This window comes from Calidris pugnax, unplaced genomic scaffold (genome assembly GCF_001431845.1).
Source record: "Calidris pugnax isolate Ruff unplaced genomic scaffold, ASM143184v1 scaffold42, whole genome shotgun sequence".
NCBI classification, from domain to species: Eukaryota; Metazoa; Chordata; class Aves; order Charadriiformes; family Scolopacidae; genus Calidris; species Calidris pugnax.
This window is the reverse complement of record NW_015090920.1, coordinates 4,194,135-4,217,508: the sequence shown is the minus strand read 5'-3', so window position 1 is coordinate 4,217,508 and position 23,374 is coordinate 4,194,135. Positions and strand designations below refer to the sequence as shown.

The 23,374-nt window shown below is 36.3% G+C and overlaps 1 protein-coding gene across 1 annotated transcript in view; it reads right to left on the bottom strand.

The window, feature by feature from the left end:
- The window catches only part of TTC29 (tetratricopeptide repeat domain 29), a 92,618-nt gene that overhangs the window by 10,573 nt on the left and 58,671 nt on the right, over positions 1-23,374 (bottom strand). Inside the window, exons 6-8 of the mRNA XM_014949811.1 lie at positions 22,045-22,257; positions 18,626-18,711; positions 1,908-1,999 (exon numbers count right to left, since the gene is read on the bottom strand). Of these exons, the coding sequence (XP_014805297.1) occupies positions 1,908-1,999; positions 18,626-18,711; positions 22,045-22,257 (391 nt within the window). The remainder of the gene's footprint in view (positions 1-1,907; positions 2,000-18,625; positions 18,712-22,044; positions 22,258-23,374) is intronic.

The following is a 23,374-nucleotide window of genomic DNA, read 5'->3' as shown; positions in this document are numbered from 1 at the left end:
TATAAAAAAGACGGCAGCAAACTTTTTAGCAGAGCCTATTGTGACAGGACAAGGGGTAATGGTTTTAAACTGAAAGAGGTTGGATTTAGAATAGATAGAAAGAACAAATTTTTTACAATGAGGGTGGTGAAAGCATCATGATGCTTTACGGGGTTGAGCACTTAATGCCTATCATGTACCTAAAGCTCTTCAATGCAGGCATACATGCAAGGTGTTTAATTTGGTTAATGCTCTCAGGGCATAACTACCGGATGGTTTTCATAAAAAATGCCACAACAGCCATTTTCAGAACAATGGTTTACAGTTGTGTCTTTACCTGTGCAATAGATTAGCAGTTAAATCTCTGATCCTAGACATGACAGTGAGTCCTCCTTCATTTGAATCAATCAGAACGCTCCTCTCCTTGTTCCCCTCCCAATACTAAACTGGGGAATCTTATTGCTCTTAGTTTCCCCTCTCATTTCTCCTTACCTACTGGTTTTCCTCTTTTCAAATTGCAATTACTGGAAAGCAGTCAGACTGTCCACTCTCAGATAGCTACAGAATGCTCCCAGAAGGTGTGGAGTACAGATCTGATGCCAAAGAAAATCACTAGCCACTCCTTCTTTAGCTCTGCTTTTAAAAGAATTGGCACTCGTGTGGTCTTTCAGAAGAAGGGTTTAGAAACCTGGCTTCAGAAGAATCTCCAAACCTGTAATTTCTGTGTAAATAAATGTATGTGCTCTCCTTCCAGAATGCCTAAATCACACAGAGAGAAAATTTATATACATGTTTTTCTAGGAATGTCCTCTTGGCTATCTTAGGCCACCCTATACCCAGACTGCTGCTTTTTGTGAATACAAGGAACCCATGAATGCTACTGAGATCTTAGACACCTTTGCACTCATTGCAAAATCACTCACTGCAACAGCTGGTGTCCCAACAACTAAATCTTTCTCAGTTCAGCTTAAGACAGTTTTGAAAATGGGACCTGGTTTTCTAAGTCTGTTCTGTGGCTTTTTGAACATCTTATCCCGTGTACTTTTTAGGACACTCAGAATATGAATAGCCATGAATTATGTATCAGAGAGCTGAAGAGAACTGTGACTGTGGCTGGTCCCTAAATGCTCTGAAAGGCCAGGAGGCAAGGCATCTAACTCAAACAGGAGCATTTGCTCTGCACACTGAAACAAACCTGCTGACAAGGCCTCCTCAATAAACAATTTGCTAACTTCTATCATGCATAATACGCACTGAAGTCCCCAAGTGTAGGAGGAATCAAAGATGAGATGCAACCTTCACTTCAATATCTTTTCTGACGTCATATGATAATTGCATCAGACTACTTTATGTCAAAATTACTTGTGTTAGAAGTTTACGTAGTTTCAAACTAATTCACCTGGAAGAAGATTGTAATGCCAGATGCTGAAACGAGAACATTGAAGACAAGCAATTTCTCTGCAACAAATTTATATCTAGTTACACATGCACAAACCTGAAATGCCTCCACAGAAGAAGGGAGTGCAATAAATGGAAACTTAAGAGTTCAGAAAAGATTACACTGATTCCTGGTGAAGCTTGCATCGTTCTTCAAGTTGTTCTTTTTTAACTTGGAAAATACACCAGATTTCTATTTTCCAGTAAGGTCCCTCCCAAACTTGTGGAAAATAATGAATTAAAAAAGCCCCCAAAATGTCAGGGAAAAATGACATAGTATGGTTTACAGGTAAAGAAAAGCTTAGATCATATACTTTAAAAATTGTGTAGCAGTTTAAAATAACTTTCAATGAAAGGGTCACTTACTGCAAGAAGGGCACTGCTTAAAATTTAAGCAGTCAGTAATGGGAAGCGACAGACCTCTAACAATTTAAGTCTTTCACAGTTGAATGAATCTGCACTGACAGCCAGACAAGGGTGTGCTAACCTACCTTACCAGGATCTTGGCTGTAGCTGCATATGCTCTGCCTAGGCCAGCAGAATCACAAAGTGCTGTGAAGATTTTTACAGAGGTATTCAAAATCTGTCAAAACAGGAAAATAAAACCCATTAAATACAATGCTAAGAAATTCTGCCTTTTTTTTTCTTTTCAGTCTTTGTGTCCATACTAAACACAAAATTCAAACTTTCCCACATGTACAGTTCTTCTTTAATTAGCTGTAGTGGAACTAGGTTTTTGATCAGTACTTATAGTTGTTTAAAAATACTTAATAACTGAAAATTCAAAAGATTCAACTTGGATTTAAATCCCTGTATTTTGACACTGTGCAAAAACCAAAGAGATATCTCCTGATTCGCAATATAAATTCTCTTATCCATAATTTAAAAGATTTTAAAAGGCTGTGCTTTTATGAATTTCTGTTAATCAATACCTTAAGACGGTATCCTTTGCATTCATAGTGTTTTAGAACGATATGCTGATACACAATATTATTTTTCTCTCTTTAAACTATCACTGTGACAACTTTTCTTAGTACAATTCACATGCTCAAAAAGGCATAAATTATAGGTTATACATTTGAACTATGTTGGCTTATAATACTGTAGATAATTTTGTTATTTTTATGATTAAGTATTCACACACACAAGCAATTTGTTAACATTAATTTGGAACGTACTCTATTATCATGACCCTTCCCATAACCGAAGGCTTACAGCTGCTGCATAAAAACATATGATCTTAATTTAATTTAACACTGACATCACCTGTATTGCATAATTTCTCTTTTCATCCACTTTTTTTCCAATGGGGATGACGGGAGAGTGCATATAAAATTAAATCCCATTCTTTCCTCCCTCCTTTTTGTTGCTTGACCCAACCTATTACACACATGAGAAAACAGGAAATCTCCAAAGACTATCTATGGAAATCCTTTTTGCACATTTCCAAAAAAGGAGTAGTGAATGTCATTTGCCAGCTCGGAAGGGGGATGGGAGATGCCCAGGAACATCTAACAGTATCCTGCATGCCCCAAGATGCCTATTTATACTGAGGTAAAAGATAAAGCATTTTCTATTAAGACTGCATCCCGTGTTAGTGGCGAAGTGGAGGGTTCAAAAGAAGTCAACTTGTGTATGCTAATGCTATGGATGTCACCATTTCTGTCACTGTTTCCACTATTTAGATGTCCTAGTTCTTAAAGGGTTTTTACTACATGCAGGAGTATCCCTAGACAAGGCTCTTATTTTTTTAAGTTATATAAGCTCTATGTGCAAAAAAAGTAGTATTTCTTAAGGTGCACTGCACTATTTCTCATCCCTCAAGTACTTTCTTATCAGTTATGCTCTCATATACATCAGCATTGCATCCCATACCTGAAGGTCATTGTCAATTGAGTTATCAGTGCATAAGATATGACAAAAAGAGAGTGCAGGCACCCCCGTTAGGAACTTGTCACATCAGTTCAGAACTCGCCCTAAACTGAAATCATACTCAAATTGTCAAGGCCTACAGTGAGTCATTCTAATAATCCGGGCCGGTGACACAAATCTACACAAGTGACCAAGAAACAGTTCTTGGTTTTGCATTTAACTCAGAGAACCTACAACATTTGTTGTAATAATTGTGCCCATCTCAGAAAACCTGCCATAGGAATGTCAGAAGCTTTGCAAAATGTTACATATTTTTTTAAGTTATATAAGCTCTATGTGCAAAAAAAGTAGTATTTCTTAAGGTGCACTGCACTATTTCTCATCCCTCAAGTACTTTCTTATCAGTTATGCTCTCATATACATCAGCATTGCATCCCATACCTGAAGGTCATTGTCAATTGAGTTATCAGTGCATAAGATATGACAAAAAGAGAGTGCAGGCACCCCCGTTAGGAACTTGTCACATCAGTTCAGAACTCACCCTAAACTGAAATCATACTCAAATTGTCAAGGCCTACAGTGAGTCATTCTAATAATCTGGGCTGGTAACACAAACCTACACAAGTGACCAAGAAACAGCTCTTGGTTTTGCATTTAACTCGGAGAACCTACAACATTTGTTGTAATAATTGTGCCCATCTCAGAAAACCTGTCATAGGAACGTCAGAAGCTTTGCAAAATTTTATGGACTGGGCTAAAAATCACTCTTACTTTAAACTGGTCTCTACAATATTAAAGGAGGACACAGGGCTTCTAGTGGTTACCATCCAGCACAGAAAGGTTATTTAGGCACCTAAAGCTTGGGCTGCTGTACTTTCTTCTACCAAAGAAACCAGAAAGCCTAAAAAGTACACATAAAACCAAGGAAAAACAATAGCCAGAGTAGCTAAAGTAAAAAGTTGGTTCACTGCACCTCTGCAACAGCTGCTAGAAAGAAGTAAGTAAATAAATAAAGCCCACTACCCATTTGTGTAGAAGAAGTGAAGAGGGTCCTCCCCACCTATGGTGAACACCTTACCTTTGACATTCAGGATAGAAAAAGGAGGTAGGGCAGGATAATATGCCAGAGTAGCTAAAGTAAAAAGTTGGTTCATTGCATCTCTGCAACAGCTGCCAGAAAGAAGTAAGTAAGTAAATAAACAAATAAAGCCCACTACCCATTTGTGTGGAAGAAGTGAAGAGGCGCCTCCCCACCTATGGTGAATGCCTTACCTTTGACATTCAGGACAGAAAAAGGAGGTAGGGCAGGATAAAACCTTGGTTTTGCATTTAACTCAGAGAACCTACAACATTTGTTGTAATAATTGTGCCCATCTCAGAAAACCTGCCATAGGAATGTCAGAAGCTTTGCAAAATGTTACAGACTGGGCTAAAAATCACTCTTACTTTAAACTGGCCTCTACAATATTAAAGGAGGACACAGGGCCTCTAGTGGTTACCATCTAGCACAGAAAGGTTATTTAGGCACCTAAAGCTTGGGCTGCTGTACTTTTTTCTACCAAAGAAACCAGAAAGCCTAAAAAGTACACATAAAACCAAGGAAAAACCATAGCCAGAGTAGCTAAAGTAAAAAGTTGGTTCACTGCACCTCTGCAACAGCTGCTAGAAAGAAGTAAGTAAATAAATAAAGCCCACTACCCATTTGTGTAGAAGAAGTGAAGAGGGTCCTCCCCACCTATGGTGAACACCTTACCTTTGACATTCAGGATAGAAAAAGGAGGTAGGGCAGGATAATATGCTGGATTAACACGTAAGCATTAGAGGATTTCACCCAAAGTTTTTTTGCAATTACAGCACGCTTTTAATTTTCATTTAAAATGAAAAATTATAAAGCTTGCATGCTGGAAAATCACGCAGAGTTAACACAGTGATGTCTGCCAGAATCTGAGAGCAGCCTGTAATCAACAAATTGACATGATAAATTTCCTGTTTGTTTTCCTGGATATGAACAACCAGTCCACCTAACTGGTTTCTTACTAATGCCACATAAGAGAAGATATGCATGTGGCAAGTGAATATTGCATGGGCACGGCTGGGATAGACATCTATTAGCTCTTTGTCAAGTGGATAAATATTTGTAACACTTACCATTGAGATCTAATGGAATTTATAGGCTCCCATGAAAATCTTTTATACCTTTAGACAGATGTATAGCCAGAAATGGGTCTTTTACATATATTTTGGCCAATCTGTGCAGAGGACAATGACATCCAAGGAAGAGGTGGAACATGCCAATAATTAATACTGAAAACTCCTACACAAATGTACAGTTTTGCTGCATTTGTGGTCTGAGAGAATACAGCTGTCATTACACAAACAAAAAGGACGGAAAAACTGTTTTAAACAATAGAACAAAAGTCTTCTTATTAAGACAACATGCTTCTGCTTCAGTACTCTATGGTAAATACTGTGTATTAAAATGCCATCTCGGTAATTTTCTTCACGTTAAAGTAGTGTAAATAAAAATATAAAACACTGAGTAAAGAGATATAGAACAGGACTACACAAGAACCTATACTGGTAACGAAAGAATGGGATTGGGTAATATGCAAATCTGGCTGAATTTCCTTCTCAAAACTCAGAAAAAGTTTTCAGAGATTTATGGTTACTGAGGGGGCAAAATTTCTAGGTTTGGTGGGCTTTTTTTGATTTGGTTGGTTTGTTTGATTCGTTATGGTTTTGGTTTTTTTTTGAAAAAGTTTTCAGAGATTTATGGTTACTGAAGGGGCAAAATTTCTAGGTTTGGTGGGCTTCTTTTGATTTGGTTTGTTTGATCTGTTGTGTTTTGGGGTTGGTTTTTTTTTTTTTGGTTTGTTTTAAATGTGCTGTGTACAAAGAGTTTTGAGGAAGGAAGCTGTTGCAATAGATATATCATGATCGTGCTAGGCTGCATTATAAAATCTCCATGCTGTTTCAAAGAGTTTGATATTCCTAGCAACTACTGGAAAAAGATCATTGTATATGCAGTTGAAAAGACAAGAATAATGTACGGGTCTTTCTACCTCTAAAAAGAAAATGTAAGGTAAGTTTAATAAAATAAAAATTACAAATTTGCACTGGTTTGGGTCGCAAATTAGCTTTTGTCTCTATGTGACCAAGCACACTGATTGTCTCCAAACTCCTACTTCTATGGGTCCACAGTGGAAATACTGGTTAAAAAAAAAAAAAATCACCAAACACCAAACAACAAATAAAATGAAAATCATAGTGTAATACAGAAATGAACACCAGATTTCAATCACTTATTCTCATTCATGCAGTTAAGACTTCAACTTTGTCTTCCACATCACAGACAGCTGTCCCATATACCATCCACTATTATTTTGGTGTATGCAGGGAAAGAAAAAAAAGGTAGTTTTTATGGCTCTAAAATAGAAATAAAAAATAAACCAGGAAGCATTGTACAATTTCCCTTGTTTTCTTACTTAGCAATAAAAGCTGGAGGCAGGTGCACCTGGAAGGAAGATGCTCCCACAGTAGCTATCCATTTACTAAATCAACTCCCCTTCTTTGTAAGTCTGTTGTGGCTACAATTAATTACAGTATAAAAATAAAGTAACAAGCTCTGCTTAAATCCTCAAACTAGAAAATATTTGTGGTATAGCTCTTGCAATAATTCTCTAGATAGCGGTGAATTTTACGTTTACCTCCTTCGCCAAGAAAAATGTTAGTTAGATCTCAGGCCCAGACTTGCTTCTCAGTTATCTCAGCATTATGCCAGCGGGACTCTTTTGGGGTTATTCCATTAATACAAAACAGATACACCAGCTCCTTCCTCCAGACTCCCTCTCCCCAAAATCCCATCCTTTATTTTTCACTGTTGTCACACCTGTACTTCTTTTATACGTACATAAAAACGTACATACCTCACCGGCATACACTGAGGACTCAGACAAAAGGACACAGGGCTGTGCTAAACATTGATACATCTGGGGATAATGGCCAAAAGAGTAAAAATCGAAGGTATGAATTTATGTTGAATAAAGAACGTCTATCCAACTCAACACGAGATTAATGCTACTAGCAGTAGTTGATTATTTTGGTAAAATACATTACTCTGCCAAAAACAAGACGGGATAATATTGATTTATAATACTGTAACTTTAAAAAAACCACAAAAACATAGTTCTGCTCTCAGCTTTGCACTTCATATTGTTGTCAAACTTTATTGGAAACACATTTATTTTGATTCCTGAAAATCTAGCTGCGTTTCGCCATTTCACAGCTGGTGAGCAGTAAAGATGCTTCTGCCTCATTTACAGATCTTGAACATGAATCAGACAATCAACTGGAACATTAGTCAAACAGATCACTAGCTAATGATTTCTGACAGGTGCTGCAGTAACAGGCTGAAGCCCAGCCTGGCCAGCAGCATCTGACAATATTTTTCTGGAGCCAACAATAGGTGTCCGTAGACAGACAACGCAACTGAGTGAGACTACTGGCCTCCTATCACTTAGCACCCCTTAAATACTTTCAGAAAAAAACACAGAGCTCTGGCAGTCACTAAATAATCACTTCCACACAGTCCAGTAAAAATTAAAGACAATAGAACTGTATGCATAGGCATTTCGCAGCTCAATGAACTCTTTCCCATAGCTCCCCAAGAAACGCGTATTCAAAAATGTCTAAAAAGTGCAGTTTGTGTTATCATCATTTGAATAAGGTCAAAAAAAAGTTTCACAATACAAACCCAGGTGTATTCTTATTTTGACCAAAACACAGAGTGAGAGAGGTTGGACAGCACCAAGAAAACTGCATTGTTCATGTAATGTATCGATTATAATGAACAAGCTCATTAATCCCAGGAAAATAACACACCAATATCAACTGAAAAGCAGGCCACGACGTGTTAAATGCCAAATATACTCAGGCAAGTGAGCATCCAGGGTAGAAGCAGGAGAGCATTCTGTTTGCACGCTCGCAGTTCAGGGATAGTGAAACTGGGTGCCATGCTGAGGAAAGAGGGAGTGGGCCCCGATTTGCCAGAACTGTTAGTTTTCCCTCTTTTCCCACACCTGAAGTTCACCAACTGAAACCCTCTAAATGTGTTAGTTTTCCCTCTTTTCCCACACCTGAAATTCACCAACTGAAACCCTCTAAATGTGAGTGCTGACTTCTTGCCCTTAGTCACATCCAGTTACACTGGACTGCACTGCTTGGATAAATAAACGGGAAAGAATTAAACCAAAAATGTACAAACTTCAATGTTCCTACAGAGACAGAAATAAATTATTTGGAATTGGCCAATCCGGTCTGTTCCAGAACTGCTGTTCCAGGGACTTTAACATGGGTACTTGGACATTATGTACTTCCATCGGGGACAGAAGATGTGGCGCGATCCCTCCAGAAACCACCCAAGTCAAACATCACAGTGGAGCACCCTTGTTTGAGACCTTCCACAGGCTCTTGCTAGGACATGGCTATCACTAAGGTGTTGCTTGGTTGACACTCCCAGAGGGGTAAGGGCTCCATCCAGCCCCCCCTCTTCCCTCCCCTGTTGTTATGCTTGGCTATCAAGTGCCATGTTTACCTTGGTGCTCTATAAACCCACATGGCAATACACGCTTCAGGCTTCTCCTGTCTGCATCTGTTTGAAGGATTAGAGAAGACAAACATTTCACTCATTCCTTAGCAGTCTATCAAGATAAGATTTAGGGCTCTTTGCCGGTATCAAGTCTTACTTATACGCTTTGCATAATATTCAGAGTGTGTATGTTTTGCTTTGATTCTGAATGGTTACCTAAATAAAAGCAACTAATTGAAAAAGTTCTTTTCCCCAGAGTGATTTCAAACTTCTGTTGGCTTCCATGGGGTCAGGAGTTCACCCCGTATGCTTCATTTTGCAGCACAGGAAACTTAAAAGAGATGAAATATACAGATTGAATAAACATAAACTTTTGTTCCCACCCTTATTTCTTCTGTATTAGCTATTACTATTACTGTTCTTAATTCTGGCCTTCTGTGGCACTAACAATTATATTAATTCTGATTCTCTACACCTACAACTTTGTAGGAAAGCAGTCATCATTTTATTATTTACTATATCTCATAGAGAGTTTTATTAAATTATTATTTTTTGTAAATTAGCCAGGTCCTTCAGAGCAAAAAAGCCATGCAAATACCAAACCCAGGTATGTTAGTCTGTTACTATTTGCTACTACAATTTGAAACCTTTACTGCAAGGGACATCACTCTAGTAAAGGTTGTTGCAATCTGTATTTAGTACGGGAATGTAACGTTTTCCAAACCAGCCATTGTTGACATATTTCTTCAAAATAAAGCATGGCTTAACAGTCTGGAGTGAAGAAGCTTCATCTGTTACCCTTTAACAGCAATATAAGAGGAAAAAACAGTTTATGTATCCTTTCCATCCTGACAGATGTGACAATAGCTGGAAACACTGTGCCTGCCAAGAGCTTTTATCAAGTATGTTATAACAACTAGTAATAAGTGTAAATAATAAATGGCTACGATCTTATGGGAAACAGTGGCAATACTAAACAATTTTTGGTGCTTGCTGATGGGAGTCTGCTAGTCTTGGAATTCCCTGGCTTCCCAGTAGAGTTTTGGCCTGACAATAAACAACAGTTTAATACTTTATCTAATCCCAGCCAGGAGGTAAGTTCAACAGCAAGCTTTTGCAGATGTTCACATCCAATAATCTATCCATAATTGATGAAACAGGGAGGTCAGATGTAATGGTTGCTACTATTCCAGCAACAAATAAATGGTTATTGACAAAACAAGGCAGTGTGGCGCTGAGTGCTGAGCAGTGACAAGCATGAAACAGTAGTGCTGAGACAGAAGTAGTGATGTGAATGCAGCCCTTCATCTTGAGAATTCCTCTATGTGATGCGTGGCACGAGGGCCACTCTGACACATCAGCAGATGGAGGTGACTTGTAAAGGAAAAATGAGATTCCGCAAGTACATAAAAGACAAAGGCAGAGGCGGAGAAAGAACCAAAGGAGAAAGGGGTGGACAAGACTGGAAATTTGGGTAAGTGCAATAATGTGCATTGTACAGAAATGTTTTTGTACGGCAGCGCTATGATCCAGATGTCTGGACTGCTTTTATCACGCTGTTGTGTCTACATGAATGTACCTGGCTGTCAGATTGCTGTAGCCTCCTAAGACATTAACACCATACTATATGCATGTGCATGCTTAAATGCCCCTTACTTCTTAGACAAAGCACCTATAAATATTCTGCTTCATGCTTATTAATCTCTTTAGTCCACCCATGAACAGGTATTTTTAATTACATGAAGTTTTCTTAGCTAAAAACAAGCAATCCAACCCTTCGATTTGCATTACATGATGGAAAAAACTGCAGAGATAAACTAGGTATTTATAAAAAAAAATAAATTTGCTTAATTTTTCTGCATACCTATATGGAAGTTAAGGAAAAGTTCTCATTCAGCTGAAAATCTCTTATTCCCTAAGTTTTAACCCATGTAAGAAATGTAGTAAAAGGATTAATAGACTGTTTTTATTGACTGAATAAAATTTGAGTCATTTACATGCAAATAGACACTTGAAATCTTTTGCATCCATTCCAGTGCTAAAAGATAGTATTTTTACAGTGTTTACTGTGTAATATTCTAATATGAAAAACAGCAGAATGAAATGGTGGCCATTATTGCTATACGTAGTCATAAAAAGACTTCAGACAGAAATATTTTAAATATTAATATTACTAAAATCACTTAAAGCACCAAGGAATGTTAAATCGATTTATTTAGAAGTACAATTTATTTCACACTTTGCTACCAATTCTTTTGATCAGCTCTGAAATAATACATAAGCTGAAAGCAAAACAGCAAAACAAATTGCTTCTAGCAATGAAGCAGCAAGCTCTAGGTTTTATATTGGCACGCTTCAGTGTTTTAACTTCTCAGGTTACTTATCTATCAAAGGAGAAATTTTAAATTCCTTAAGATCCGATGCCTGAATCAAGACCTCTTATTCTCCAATCCAGCCATCTATGGTTCTGATCAAGCAAAGCTGTTAGGCGTTTGCTTACACCTGAATATATGAGTTGTTCCCTTGAAGTCAATGGGAATAACTGAATTGAAATTTAAACACGTATTTAATAAGTAAATTGCCATAGCCTGAACTATACCAATTTGAGAAACCAATCTAATTTTAAAAGCCTTACTTTACAGAATTTTTTTTAAACTAAACACGTATTTAATAAGTAAATTGCCATAGCCTGAACTATACCAATTTGAGAAACCAATCTAATTTTAAAAGCCTTACTTTATAGAGTTTTTTTTTAAAGCCTGTTCATTTGAACTAAACTATACAAAAGAAAACAAAACCTCCCAGATTATGAATATATTTGCATTTAAGTTTTGAAAATCCTGAGTTTGTAAAGTGTGGGTACAAATGTTTAATTTCTCAAAACACATAAAAAGTCTGACTTCTGTAACAGAATCTAACAGAATTTAGAAAATTTCTTATACAGTTTTGCAGTCATTTGCTACAGCCCTGGTTATCATACGTGCAGTTTCACTATGTACTACTGACTTAAGATCTCTCATGCTGTTGTTTTCCTAGATAATATAAGCTACAATGCAAGACATGCTGTAACTATCTCTTTCCTCAATTATATACAGCATGTAGGTTCCACTCTTTAGCACACCTGAGATAGAAATCCAATATAGTCTAAAGTTCATAAAGTAAATAGCCTCTATAACATACAGTTGTACTATTTTGTCTTTTTTTGTTGCTAGCCTGTGGGAATCAAATAAAAGGAAACTTGTATATTAGCTGTTACTTAAAAAAAAGGAAACAAAAATTATATTTTATCAGCTACTCTAAAAAACATTTTCAATACAGTAAGGAGAAAACATCTGCCTCAATCACATCTTTCAACTGACAGAAGATTAGAGTTTAGAAACCTCAGCCAGGGCAAGTGGACTAATTGTAACCTTACATCCCATGGAACAGACACTGTGGTCACAGCCCGGCTCTTGCCTTGCCTGGCAAAGCATAAGGAAGAGCCATCTCCACTGGCCAGACCTAGCAGAGAATTCACAGAGAAGGGCAGAGATTGTTCTTCAAAAAGGTAGGACCAGAGCAAGCCTCCATGACTGCCAACTCACGTTGGTGAAAAATAGCTGCAAGGGTGTTTTTATTTCCTTGCAGAGCAGTGTAAGGAGTTTTTATGGCTTTGTCCTCAATGTTTCAACATACCAGAGCTAAGCAAACCTCCAATGAGGGACACCTTGCTTCTTTTGAATTCAAACATAACAGCTAGCAACACATTCATGGAAATTATTCAGTCATACAAAAAACCTCTCTTGATCTTAGGATATTTATTATTATTATTATTCATGCAGAAGCATGTAAGCATTCTCATTAATGTTGCACTGCAGCCCTCTCCAGTTCTCTTGCAAACTCATACAGAGAGCATGTGTGTATAAGGTAATAATAAAACTTGTTATCTATTTTGTTAATAATAAATAATAATAAAACAGGTTATCTATTTTGTAACAGATAACCTGAATCAAAATCTTACCCAAAAACAGAGTTTGAAATTTGGGAAATGATATTTGATATGTTAAATGGCATGAACTCTAAAGTCAAGGTGTTGAATATATATATTTTTTTTTCCAAGTAAGGCTACATAAACCTTATGAATATATATTAATCCAGCAACTTTAATACTGTTTGGGAATTAAAAACAAGCATGCAAAACCCCCAATGTCCTCCACTCATAGCCGCCAAAATTGGGGCTTTAAACTTTTTGTCACCAACTCATATTTAGATTCCCGAGAACACTAATGGTCAGGTAGCCCTAAATTTCTGAAAAGGTGCTAGAGATTTGTCTAATGGAACATGCAGTTAAATCTGCAGCTCACTGAGTCGTCTTGTTCTTTTGGGATGTATGAATGATTAAATTTAAAATTGTAATGGGTGAGATGAAAGTCCACCCATTTATGTTGTTTTGGTAGCCAGTCTTATGGAACATGAGACTCCTGAAGAGTAAGGGTAATATCAACAAGTTACTAGTGCATTTATTTTCATTGTTGCTATGGGAAAACCGGAAATCTGATTTGCCTGTCATCAAGTAATAGATTTTTTTATTTATTTAATATTTATTTGTTTCTCATCCTCCATAATTTTTGTATAACTTGACTACTGTAATTCTGTAGCAGCACTGCATTTAGGAGTGTTTTCTTACAAAGGGTGGTATGTTTATCTTGACAAAAATCCAGTTAACTGAGGGGAGTTATTCTACTGCCATTAACCAAGCAAAATGCAACTGAAACCACTCTCAAAAGGAAAATGATACCACATTCCAAGGCAGACACCGTATCACCAAGGTGCAAAGCTATGTGGTACACAGAAAAGTACTGAAGAAAAATAGCATCATTACATCTCAGGGCTACTCAGAACATTTTCCCTGGTTTTTTTCAGGCTTTCAAGAAACTAAGATACTTATTATCTAAATTAAACCAACAGAAGAAGTCCTTCCTTCACTAAGAGACTTAACTTTCATATCCCAAGTTAGATCTCTCTTTCCCTTTAAGAATTAAGTGCAAAATTAACAACAACAAAAAAAACTGAATGATGAGAAATTCACCTCTTTCCTGAAGTTTCAGGTCTTCTTTAAGATCCTTAACACAAATAATTTCTAATTTCTTAGTTCCTTATCAGGGCAAAGTTTGCTACCAGTACTAATTGTTCTCACATCATTTTGTTTGCACTATCTTCACCAATGCCTAGCTGCACTTGGACCTTTCAGAAAGATGAAATTTAATCAGTTTCAGAATTGGGTAACTAATTCTAGACCTTTTAGAAGAAAATCTATTCTCTGTACATAATCCATTGTCAGTGATCAATCAGAAGCGGCCACCATCAGGGATAACTCTGAGTTTTGTCTGTTTTTTTATTCCTCAGATATGAAAAATAAAAAATTTCTATGAGTACGGTTTTAAGAACAATTTAAAAATCACTTCAATAAAAGTGAAGCCCCTAGGAATGAGGAGACCTTTCCTTAAACTTGGTAAAGTGGTTTTTTCAAGCACGTGACACTATTTGCTAAGCTGAAAATGTTACACTTCATTATTAATGGCTAAATATCACTTAAAGATGAATAAAGGACAATCTAGGTGATTTAAAAGAAGGGAGTTTGAAATAATTTCCATCGAATAGTATCTTTTGATGTGTTTTGTGAGCCTCCATTTAAGTGTTTCTTTTGTAGTAACGGTAATGAAAGCTGAAACCTAAACCCAGTGGTCTACCCTGACACCATTGACAGAAAAGCACCTTGAAGCTCAGCCCTCCAGCAAAGCACCAGAATCACAAGCCAGTCTCAAAGGAATAATGCTCCTTCTTCTCAACTACCCTTCACAATGTTTGGGAGAAGAGAGGATAACATTCAGTCTACCTTCTGGAGTTCTTTTACTCGCTAAGATCCTCTTGACTCACCAAATTCATAGATACATATGGGCTTAATCTATATAATTAGATATATAGATAAAATATACTGTGCATTCTAACTTCAGAATATCTGTGCCTCGGATACATTCACTTCTATTCTCTCCAGCTGCATGAGTTGAGACAAAATTTTCAGTTGTTTTGACGTAGACCGTTTCAGAAATTAACTTTATGGTCATAAATCACCTCTGATTACATTAATAGGGTCATTTTGAATGTGAAGATGTCTTTGCAAGTTCATAAATTTTCTTAATAATTTTATGCCTGTGGCTTGTATATCGTAATTCTGACAATTCATGCACATGGCATTGTCATAAATTACCACATTTATTTTGGCATCGTCTCAGTACTCACGAACACTGCCTCTATTACTTAAATACTTAACAGATTTGAAACACAGCTTTCAACGTCCAAAATAAAGGAACACTTAGAAAAAATCTAATGCTCAAACAAGGGACGAGGACTGGAATTTTCCTGATGATTTGGGATGCAACTCTAATTGAAAGAGAAAAAAAACCCCTTGATGCCAACACTTTGAAGCATTCTTGAAAGCCCAGTTTAAAAAAAATTCCGACATCAAGCATTAGATTACAATACCTTCTGCAAGATTTCTAATGACAAAGAAGTGTTTCACTTTACACTTAGCTTGTTATACAAGTCTGAAGAAAAACATGTAAACAGTAACTTTTACTTTAAAATTAGCCTAGGTGGAGAACTCTCCCTGACAAAATCTAGAATGTTTAAGATACAATCTATATAACGTGAACTATTAATATTTTTGTGTCGTATTTTGTGGAAAAGCCATTAGGCTTGATTATAAACCAGATGATATGAAAAATATTATGAACATACCACACTGCTATTGAACGTAATTAGTTCTCAGGCTTTTAAACTTGCACACACTTACGTTTTTTACATCTGAGCAGGTCCACTGAAATCAATCATATATATCAAATAAAATTAAATCAATTTATACAGATTATACACCGAATCAAATTATGTTAGATTATACACCGAGCACCTAGCAAATAAAAAAACCTTCTCCAACAAAACTAGCCCATTTGATACAAAGTGACAGCGTATTTTTGATATAATAGGCTGCAGCTTAATCATTTCAACCTTTAATTACTGCATCAGATAATGAATATTTTGAACATATGCTTCTCCACTCTGCTAGAAGACATGAATGAAAGGGAAACAAGTTTATATGCATGCTACTGTGTGCATGTTGGGGGAGGGAGCAGCACGCTGAACAGCAAAAAGGAACCAAGTGGCAACAATTGGAGGAAATGGTATCTGTAACAGCTGCTCCTTTCAGATTCCCCTAGAAGGAGACTGCCTGAGGTGGACCGCGGCACAAAAGGATAAAGAAGATGAAAACTGATGCAAAGCAGGAAAATAACTGCTGAGACCCCTGAGTCTAAACCCGAATAGTCCCAAGCTGTGTGGCAAGACCTCTTTAGCATGCTACAGAAGCTGGTGATGAACTACATATTACCATGAGGCAAACTGGCTCCTAGCAGTATTGTCTGCATGTTATGTGTAATGATAACCAGTAGTCCTCTGGGAACAGGATGCAATGATTTCATCTCCGTAAGCATCTGAGCTCCCCTCGGATACAGAGACCATTAAACCCAGAACAGAAGGGTAAATTTTAGGCAATGATTTCTAATTGGAGAGCGAAGACAACTTGCGCTCAACAGCACCGTCAACCACTGATATTTTACTGTTGTCTATATTGATCCCCATTAAGGACAAAAGGAAATAAAATTTCACCCCTTTTTCTCAGTCCCATAACACACACTATTTTCTGAATGACAGTACGTCACAGGTTTATTTTGTAATATTATTAGAAAATGCCACCATATTATCATATCATATTATTTACACAGAAAAGTATTGGTATTTTCATTACTGCTAAAATAACATTTTATACTCTTAACATAAAGCATCATTTAGACACTACTACATTTGTTTTTCCCTTTTAACAAAAATGCACATTGCTTTCCTTGTCTGTCAGATGTTTTTGTAACACTAAAAACAACAGGCACAACCTATTATATATATATTTTAAATTAAGAGTAGTAAATTAAAAAATTCAAGGAATCTTCCTTAAAAATATATTAATTCTGCATGTGACAAAAAAAAATATGGAACTTCCAAAAGATTGCTGTAACTTTTTGGCAGGAGCCATGGGGGAGCAATAAGGGAAAGGAGGAGTTATAAAACATAAGCAAAATGGATCCTGAGGAAACAATGCCAGGACATGTAATATTTTGAGACTTTCAAGGGTAGTGTGATCTTTTGTATATCATGGAGATATACATGTCTTGCTCATGTCTTGTCTGTGCAGTCTTGCTCATGAATTAATTTCTCCTGTGATGGAGAGATCAAATATGCATGCAACGTTCTTTACTTAGTGTATTTATCTTGTTGCTCTTAACTCACACAGCTTATTGTGACTATGAGAAACTTGATAGAAAAGTTGATCAGGTAAGAATGTTGACACACTCGTCAGTCAAAAGCCAATGCAAATAAACTTCTGTACAAAAAAAAAATATCTATTCTAATCTTTCACACTGTATCCTTGGAAGATATCAAATATCACCTAATTGCTGTTGGGACTATTAGATATAATTTTATAGACTTCTATCTAGATTTTTAGTTTTGAAATATCTTCACATTCAGCTACAGACTTTGACTGCAACTGACGTGAGAACAGGCTCCCACTTACCAGCATTCAGTTGATTTATACAGAAGACAGGCCTGTCATCATTGAGGAATTATGTATAAAGATGGCCAAATAACTCTTAAAAAAATTGTATGACAGATCATTAGAAGTATGCAAAACCTCTATTTCCAGACAGAAATCTAGAACCCCTCATACATCGCAGAACTCATGCAAGCAATACTGAAACCCATGCCAAATTCACTCTGTGACTTCTATTGGTCTATTCTGAAAAAAATAAACTACCACAAAAAATAACCACAAAGAATCACCTCTATAAAGCGTGTTCATTACTAAAATACTGAGTCACTCTGCAGATAAAGCAACAAACAGAAACAGAAATAATTCACCAGCTGATTAATCACGATAATCATGGACAAAATATTCAAATAAATTAATTTTCCAGACAACATTTTGAAGAGGATAACAGAGGACTGTAACTTCTCTGATGACTGGCACAGACAAATCAAGTGGATGCTTATCTTTCCTCTCACACAATGATGAACTATGATGAACTCACTCTCCACAATGAACTAGAACAACCCTCCTCCCAAACTAGAATTCTGCATGTAGATTTCTCATTTTCTTAGAATTATTATGTATGAAGACTCAAGGGAAACATGAGGAGCTTAAACTCAAGTATCAACAGAAAGGAGTGCATCAGCACTACAGCTTTTCATACAAAAAGCAATTCATATTTCTTCTCAATTCCTATTGTTCTGAAAAGCTCAACATGTGAATTGATAAATTTTTAGTTGTTGCTCACAAATACGCTGTATCCTACTAGTTTGCAAAACTGGTATCTTACACAAAAACCTAACTAAATAAAAACTGCTTTATATATCTAAGAATACAGGAAAACAAAAGCTAGTCACGTATAACCTGAATAATATGATGATATAATACTATTTCTACCGATCCAAGCATGGAAACTTGGACTCTTACCAGTTCTGGAATTTATTGGAACCATAATTGCTTAAATGGATCCCTGTCTAAAGAGCTAGATGCAGTTATAAAAGGTCCAAAATGCCTAAGATGATGCCAAGGAGACAGAGCAAGGCATTGCAACAGCTAATGCAACTTTAAACTAAACTTACTGATAATGCTGTCTGTTGTTCTCCAGCAAAATTATATGCTAAACTTAGGCAATATGCAGCTTCTCCTTCCATCTTCATATCACCACCTGTAAAGAAAGTTACAGTTACCAGTGTAATCTGGGCAAAATTACATTAGAACAGACAGTTCTTGCAGGTTCTTAAATAACATAGAAATGTTTAAATAATGTATACAGTTCTTCCTTCTTCTTATCCTTGCCATTTATCTATTTTCAAAAATATAGAGTGGTAATTAAAAAAAAAATTAAAAACAGAGGCTTTGGATTTAAACAAAGTTCAACAAGGAAGTTCAACAAAGTCAGAGAAAATATCTTCCAGTAAGTAATGCAGCACATTTAATTTAAAATGATTTAATGTTCTCTGCCACAAACTGCTTAATAATACAGTGTCTCCACATTAGAAAATCATAGTAGGCTCTCTCTATATATTCATATATAAAAGTAGCTACAAATATATAATACGTCCTAATGTATAAATACAAAATATGTAGTAATTTACATAAGTGTTTACTATATCATACTATATTGAAAAAATTTCCCTCCATGAAAAATTGCTAGGAACATGAAAAACTTACTTCCTCACTTAGGAACAGTTTGAGAGTCTGAAGTGGGTAATATCTAATTCATCAAAACCTACAAACATAGATGGTGGTCCAGAAGGACAGAACAGACATTAGAGACAGCAGCCACAGCCAGTACGTTTTTAACTAAATTTTTAAAATATGGGCATCATGGTTCTGGAACGGGGACTGGAGAACTCATCTGAAAGGAATTTCTAAAGCTTTTAATTTAGGAGAAGAATGGCAAGTATACTGTGAATAGTGATATTTACTCCATGTCTCAGGAAGCTATAGAAAGGGACTGATTTGCAGTAAGGGCACTGGAACATCTGCCTGAGCAAAGTAAGTTTTGGAAAGGCATCAGATCTGTTTTGACAATCTCTTTATTCCCAGCAGGTTTCACTAGCAATAGGAAGAAGCTGATGAGAAACTTCATAAGAAACTTCTAGTTCCTACAGTAAATATTAGCAGCAGCAGTTTCACTGCAGCTGTGACTTAAGAGTGTATTATAGACAACAGCTAAGGAAAAAGCAAAAGGCCTGTATTTGATGCAGCTGGAAAAAAATGGAGAAGTTTTGGGGCAAATGTGTCCTCCTTGAAAAAGCAAAAGGCCTGTATTTGATGCAGCCGGAAAAAATGGAGGAGTTTTTGGGCAAATGTGTCCTCCTCTAGCTAATTAACTGTATTGGCATTCTCAATATTTGGGTACATATTCCCAAGAGAAGAGACCCAAACAAGCAACTCACAAAACAGATCTACAAATCTAAATTGAAGATAAAAATAAGATAGGTTATTTACAGGTTTAATTAAAAAAAGATTAGCCAAATACAATCATATACCCTCAAAAATTAAACATTTAGGATGGAAAGCATTTAATTTTTGCCCCCAAAGCCCTTTTTTGTTTATTCCTCCAAAACTACCACATAAAAGCATTTAGATTTCACATGGTGTTTTAAATTTTTGTTTATAAGGCAAGATGAGAAATTTTGGTTCTTCAGAATTAATATAATCAAGGACAACATAGTGAAAAACCTGAAATAGAAATAATTTGCTGGAACTTTTAAAAATAATTAATGGCAAAGTTCTCATAGGCTTAGTTGCCTGAAAACTTGCTCATTTTTTCCAAGAGTATCTACTGATCCAATAAAGATATTTCTTTTTAGCACTTTGACTTGGCTTCACTGAATACATTTTGTACTTTTCTATAGATTGATGTGTTATACTATCTACCTGTATAGTCCTTATAGTACCTATAGTACCATATAGTACCTATATGACCTGTATAGTCAGTCATATAGTTATTTGCAGGAAAACTTACTTCAAAATTTGGAAAATATGACTGAATACATTTTGTACTTTTCTATAGATTAAGGTGTTATACTATCTACCTGTATAGTCATTTATTACCTGTATAGTCATATAGTTATTTGCAGCAAAACTTACTTCAAAATTTGGAAAATATATTAAACTATAAAAAAGGCAAAAATAAAGAAATCTATTGATCCCAATTACTATTCAAAGACTGCGTAATAGATTAATGTCAGGCATACATTATTAAATTTAAAAACCTAATGTATCTGGTGATAAATATTGAATTAATATTACATATTAATTGTATGTGTAATTCATATGCAAAATACATCCTTAAGGAATACCTTGAAAGGCTCTAGAATTGCTGTGCATGTTAAAAGATGATTATTTGAGACCTTCTATCTTACTTCTGAGAAGCATGCCAATAATCATCTAGGAAAAGCAGGTCTGTAGAAGTTTGCCTCTGCTCAGCACTGGTGAGGTCACCCCAGGAGTGCTGTGTCCCATTCTGGGCTCCCCAGTACTGGAGAGGGAGGGACAGAAGAGGAGTGAGCCAAGTGGAAGGCTGCAAAGATGATGAAGGGACTGGGGAACATCTGTCCTTGGAGGAGAGGCTGAGGGAGCTGGGACTCTTCAGGAGGGACAGAAGAGGAGTGAGCCAAGTGGAAGGCTGCAAAGATGATGAAGGGACTGGGGAACATCTGTCCTTGGAGGAGAGGCTGAGGGAGCTGGGACTGTTCAGACCACAGAAGAGAAGGGGATTTCATCAATGTCTACAAATTTCTGATAGGGGATGGAAAGAAGGAGCCAGGCTCTTCTCAGTGGTGCTCAGTGACAGGAGAAGAGGCAATGGGCACAAAATGAAATTCTTTCTCTATTGTGAGGGTGTTTGAACAGTGGTAAATGTTTTCCAGAATGATTATGCAGTCTCCTCTGGTGGAGGTACTAAAACCTTGATTGGATGTAGTCCTGGCCAACCTGCTGCAGTTGACCCAAATGATTCCCAGAGGTCTCTCTCCCTACATCAGCTATTCTGCAGTTCTGTAATTGTTTACTTTAGAAGTCAAAGTATTTATATTTATTAAGATATACAGAAGAAATCCTGTTTGCTTATGACAGAAAACTCTTTTTGAAGGAACTAAATAATTACATAGAGTGAAAAGGTAGTGATCCAGTGAGTAATGTCGCTCAAAAATTTCAAATCAGCAGTGACTAGCCAAACAAAACCAGTGAGCTGAGCTTCCATCAGTGACCTCACTTTCTTATTATGGGTTCACTGTTTTATACCATTATTCCCACAAGGTTGGGGTTTTTTTGAGATCAAGCTTCCAGGAATCTAAAAGATTCTTTGTTGTCAGCAAGAAGGCGTTTCTGCTTTAGTGAGATCTGGAGGTGTATTGATAGCATTTGTCTTTGAATTTCATAAGAAATAATTACCCAGTCAAACACTTGACAATTTCTACTTTACTCTTGGGAAAATCATGGCATGCACATCAAATAAAGAAATGTGAAAGTGTTACTTTCCACCTACCTTCTTTTGCCATTTTTAAAGCTTTTATTAGCGTTTTGATGGCCTGTTGGTGTTCTTTATTTTCTAGCATTTTGTCTGCTAGTAATGTATAAATTCTCCAGAGATGCTCACAAGCCAGTGAATTGTAACTACGGCCTGTCTCATCCTTCCACGTCAAACCTTCTGTTAGCTGATAAAATGCTTCAAAATGCTCAGCAGCTTTCATGACATGACCTGAAAAATAACATTTGTAATTACAAATCGGCGTAATCAACACATTTTCTAAAGTTATTAATCTATAATAATTTTCTCAGTAAAAAGTAAGTCCCAGCCAATCATTTCACAGGTTTTTTCAAGAATCTTCAATATATAACTTACAGATCACTGGGAAATACTGCCAAATCTCACAGCTACCAGTAATGCTGTAATTTTAACTTCTCACATTTTAAATTAGCTTTCATTTGTAGATCCACAATGTTGGGGAATGTGATACCAGGGATGCAAAGTCAGAGTTTTCTAAAATATACATCTATTACAGATTCATTAATATAGCCTTTATGGATCTCATATTTCAAAATCACATGTATGAATAAGTAATCACAGTTTGAACTGTTCCTCAACTTTCTTTTTCCATAACGAAAACCTGTGCTGAAAGATTTCAGATGTGGAGAATAGAGTTATAAAAACTGGGGGAGGGGAAATATCTTTATTCAAATAAATTTAGTCAATGAACAAAGAATTATTATGCAAAGTAAAATTACAATTCTTCAACATATATCAACAACTATTCTAGGCCAACTCTGGTGAGTTTATGTAGTAAATTTACTGGAAGAGCATTAACCACTAATAGATTAGTTATTGAGCCTGAAGTAACATACTTTAAGGTCTTCAAATGTTAGTTACTCAAACACCTTTAAGGCAAAGAGAAGTTTGAAGATAGATTTCAATTCATTGTAACATGGAAGTAGATCCTCCCTCCCCTCTACCTTCAGCTAGATTTATCTGTGTGGATAAGGAGATTTCCAAAGCCCTTTCAAAGCATAGAAAAAGCTTTTCATAACAGGCACAGAAAAACTGCTGGGGAACAGGTAAGCTGAGACCATCTGCCTACCAAAAAACTCGAAACCAACAACCAAAACAACATTTTGGTCACAGCATTTTGTTTTACAAGGAATGTTCTATAGCAGGGATAACTGTGAATGTGACCCTTCCCTTGTGTGTGTGTGATGGAGGAATCTTACCCCATAGATAATCAACACATTAATTGCTATTTCTATGAAAAGCTGAAACAAACTAAAATAATAAGTTTGTTTAGACGTATTTGCAGTTTAGCCCTGTTCTGAAACATGAT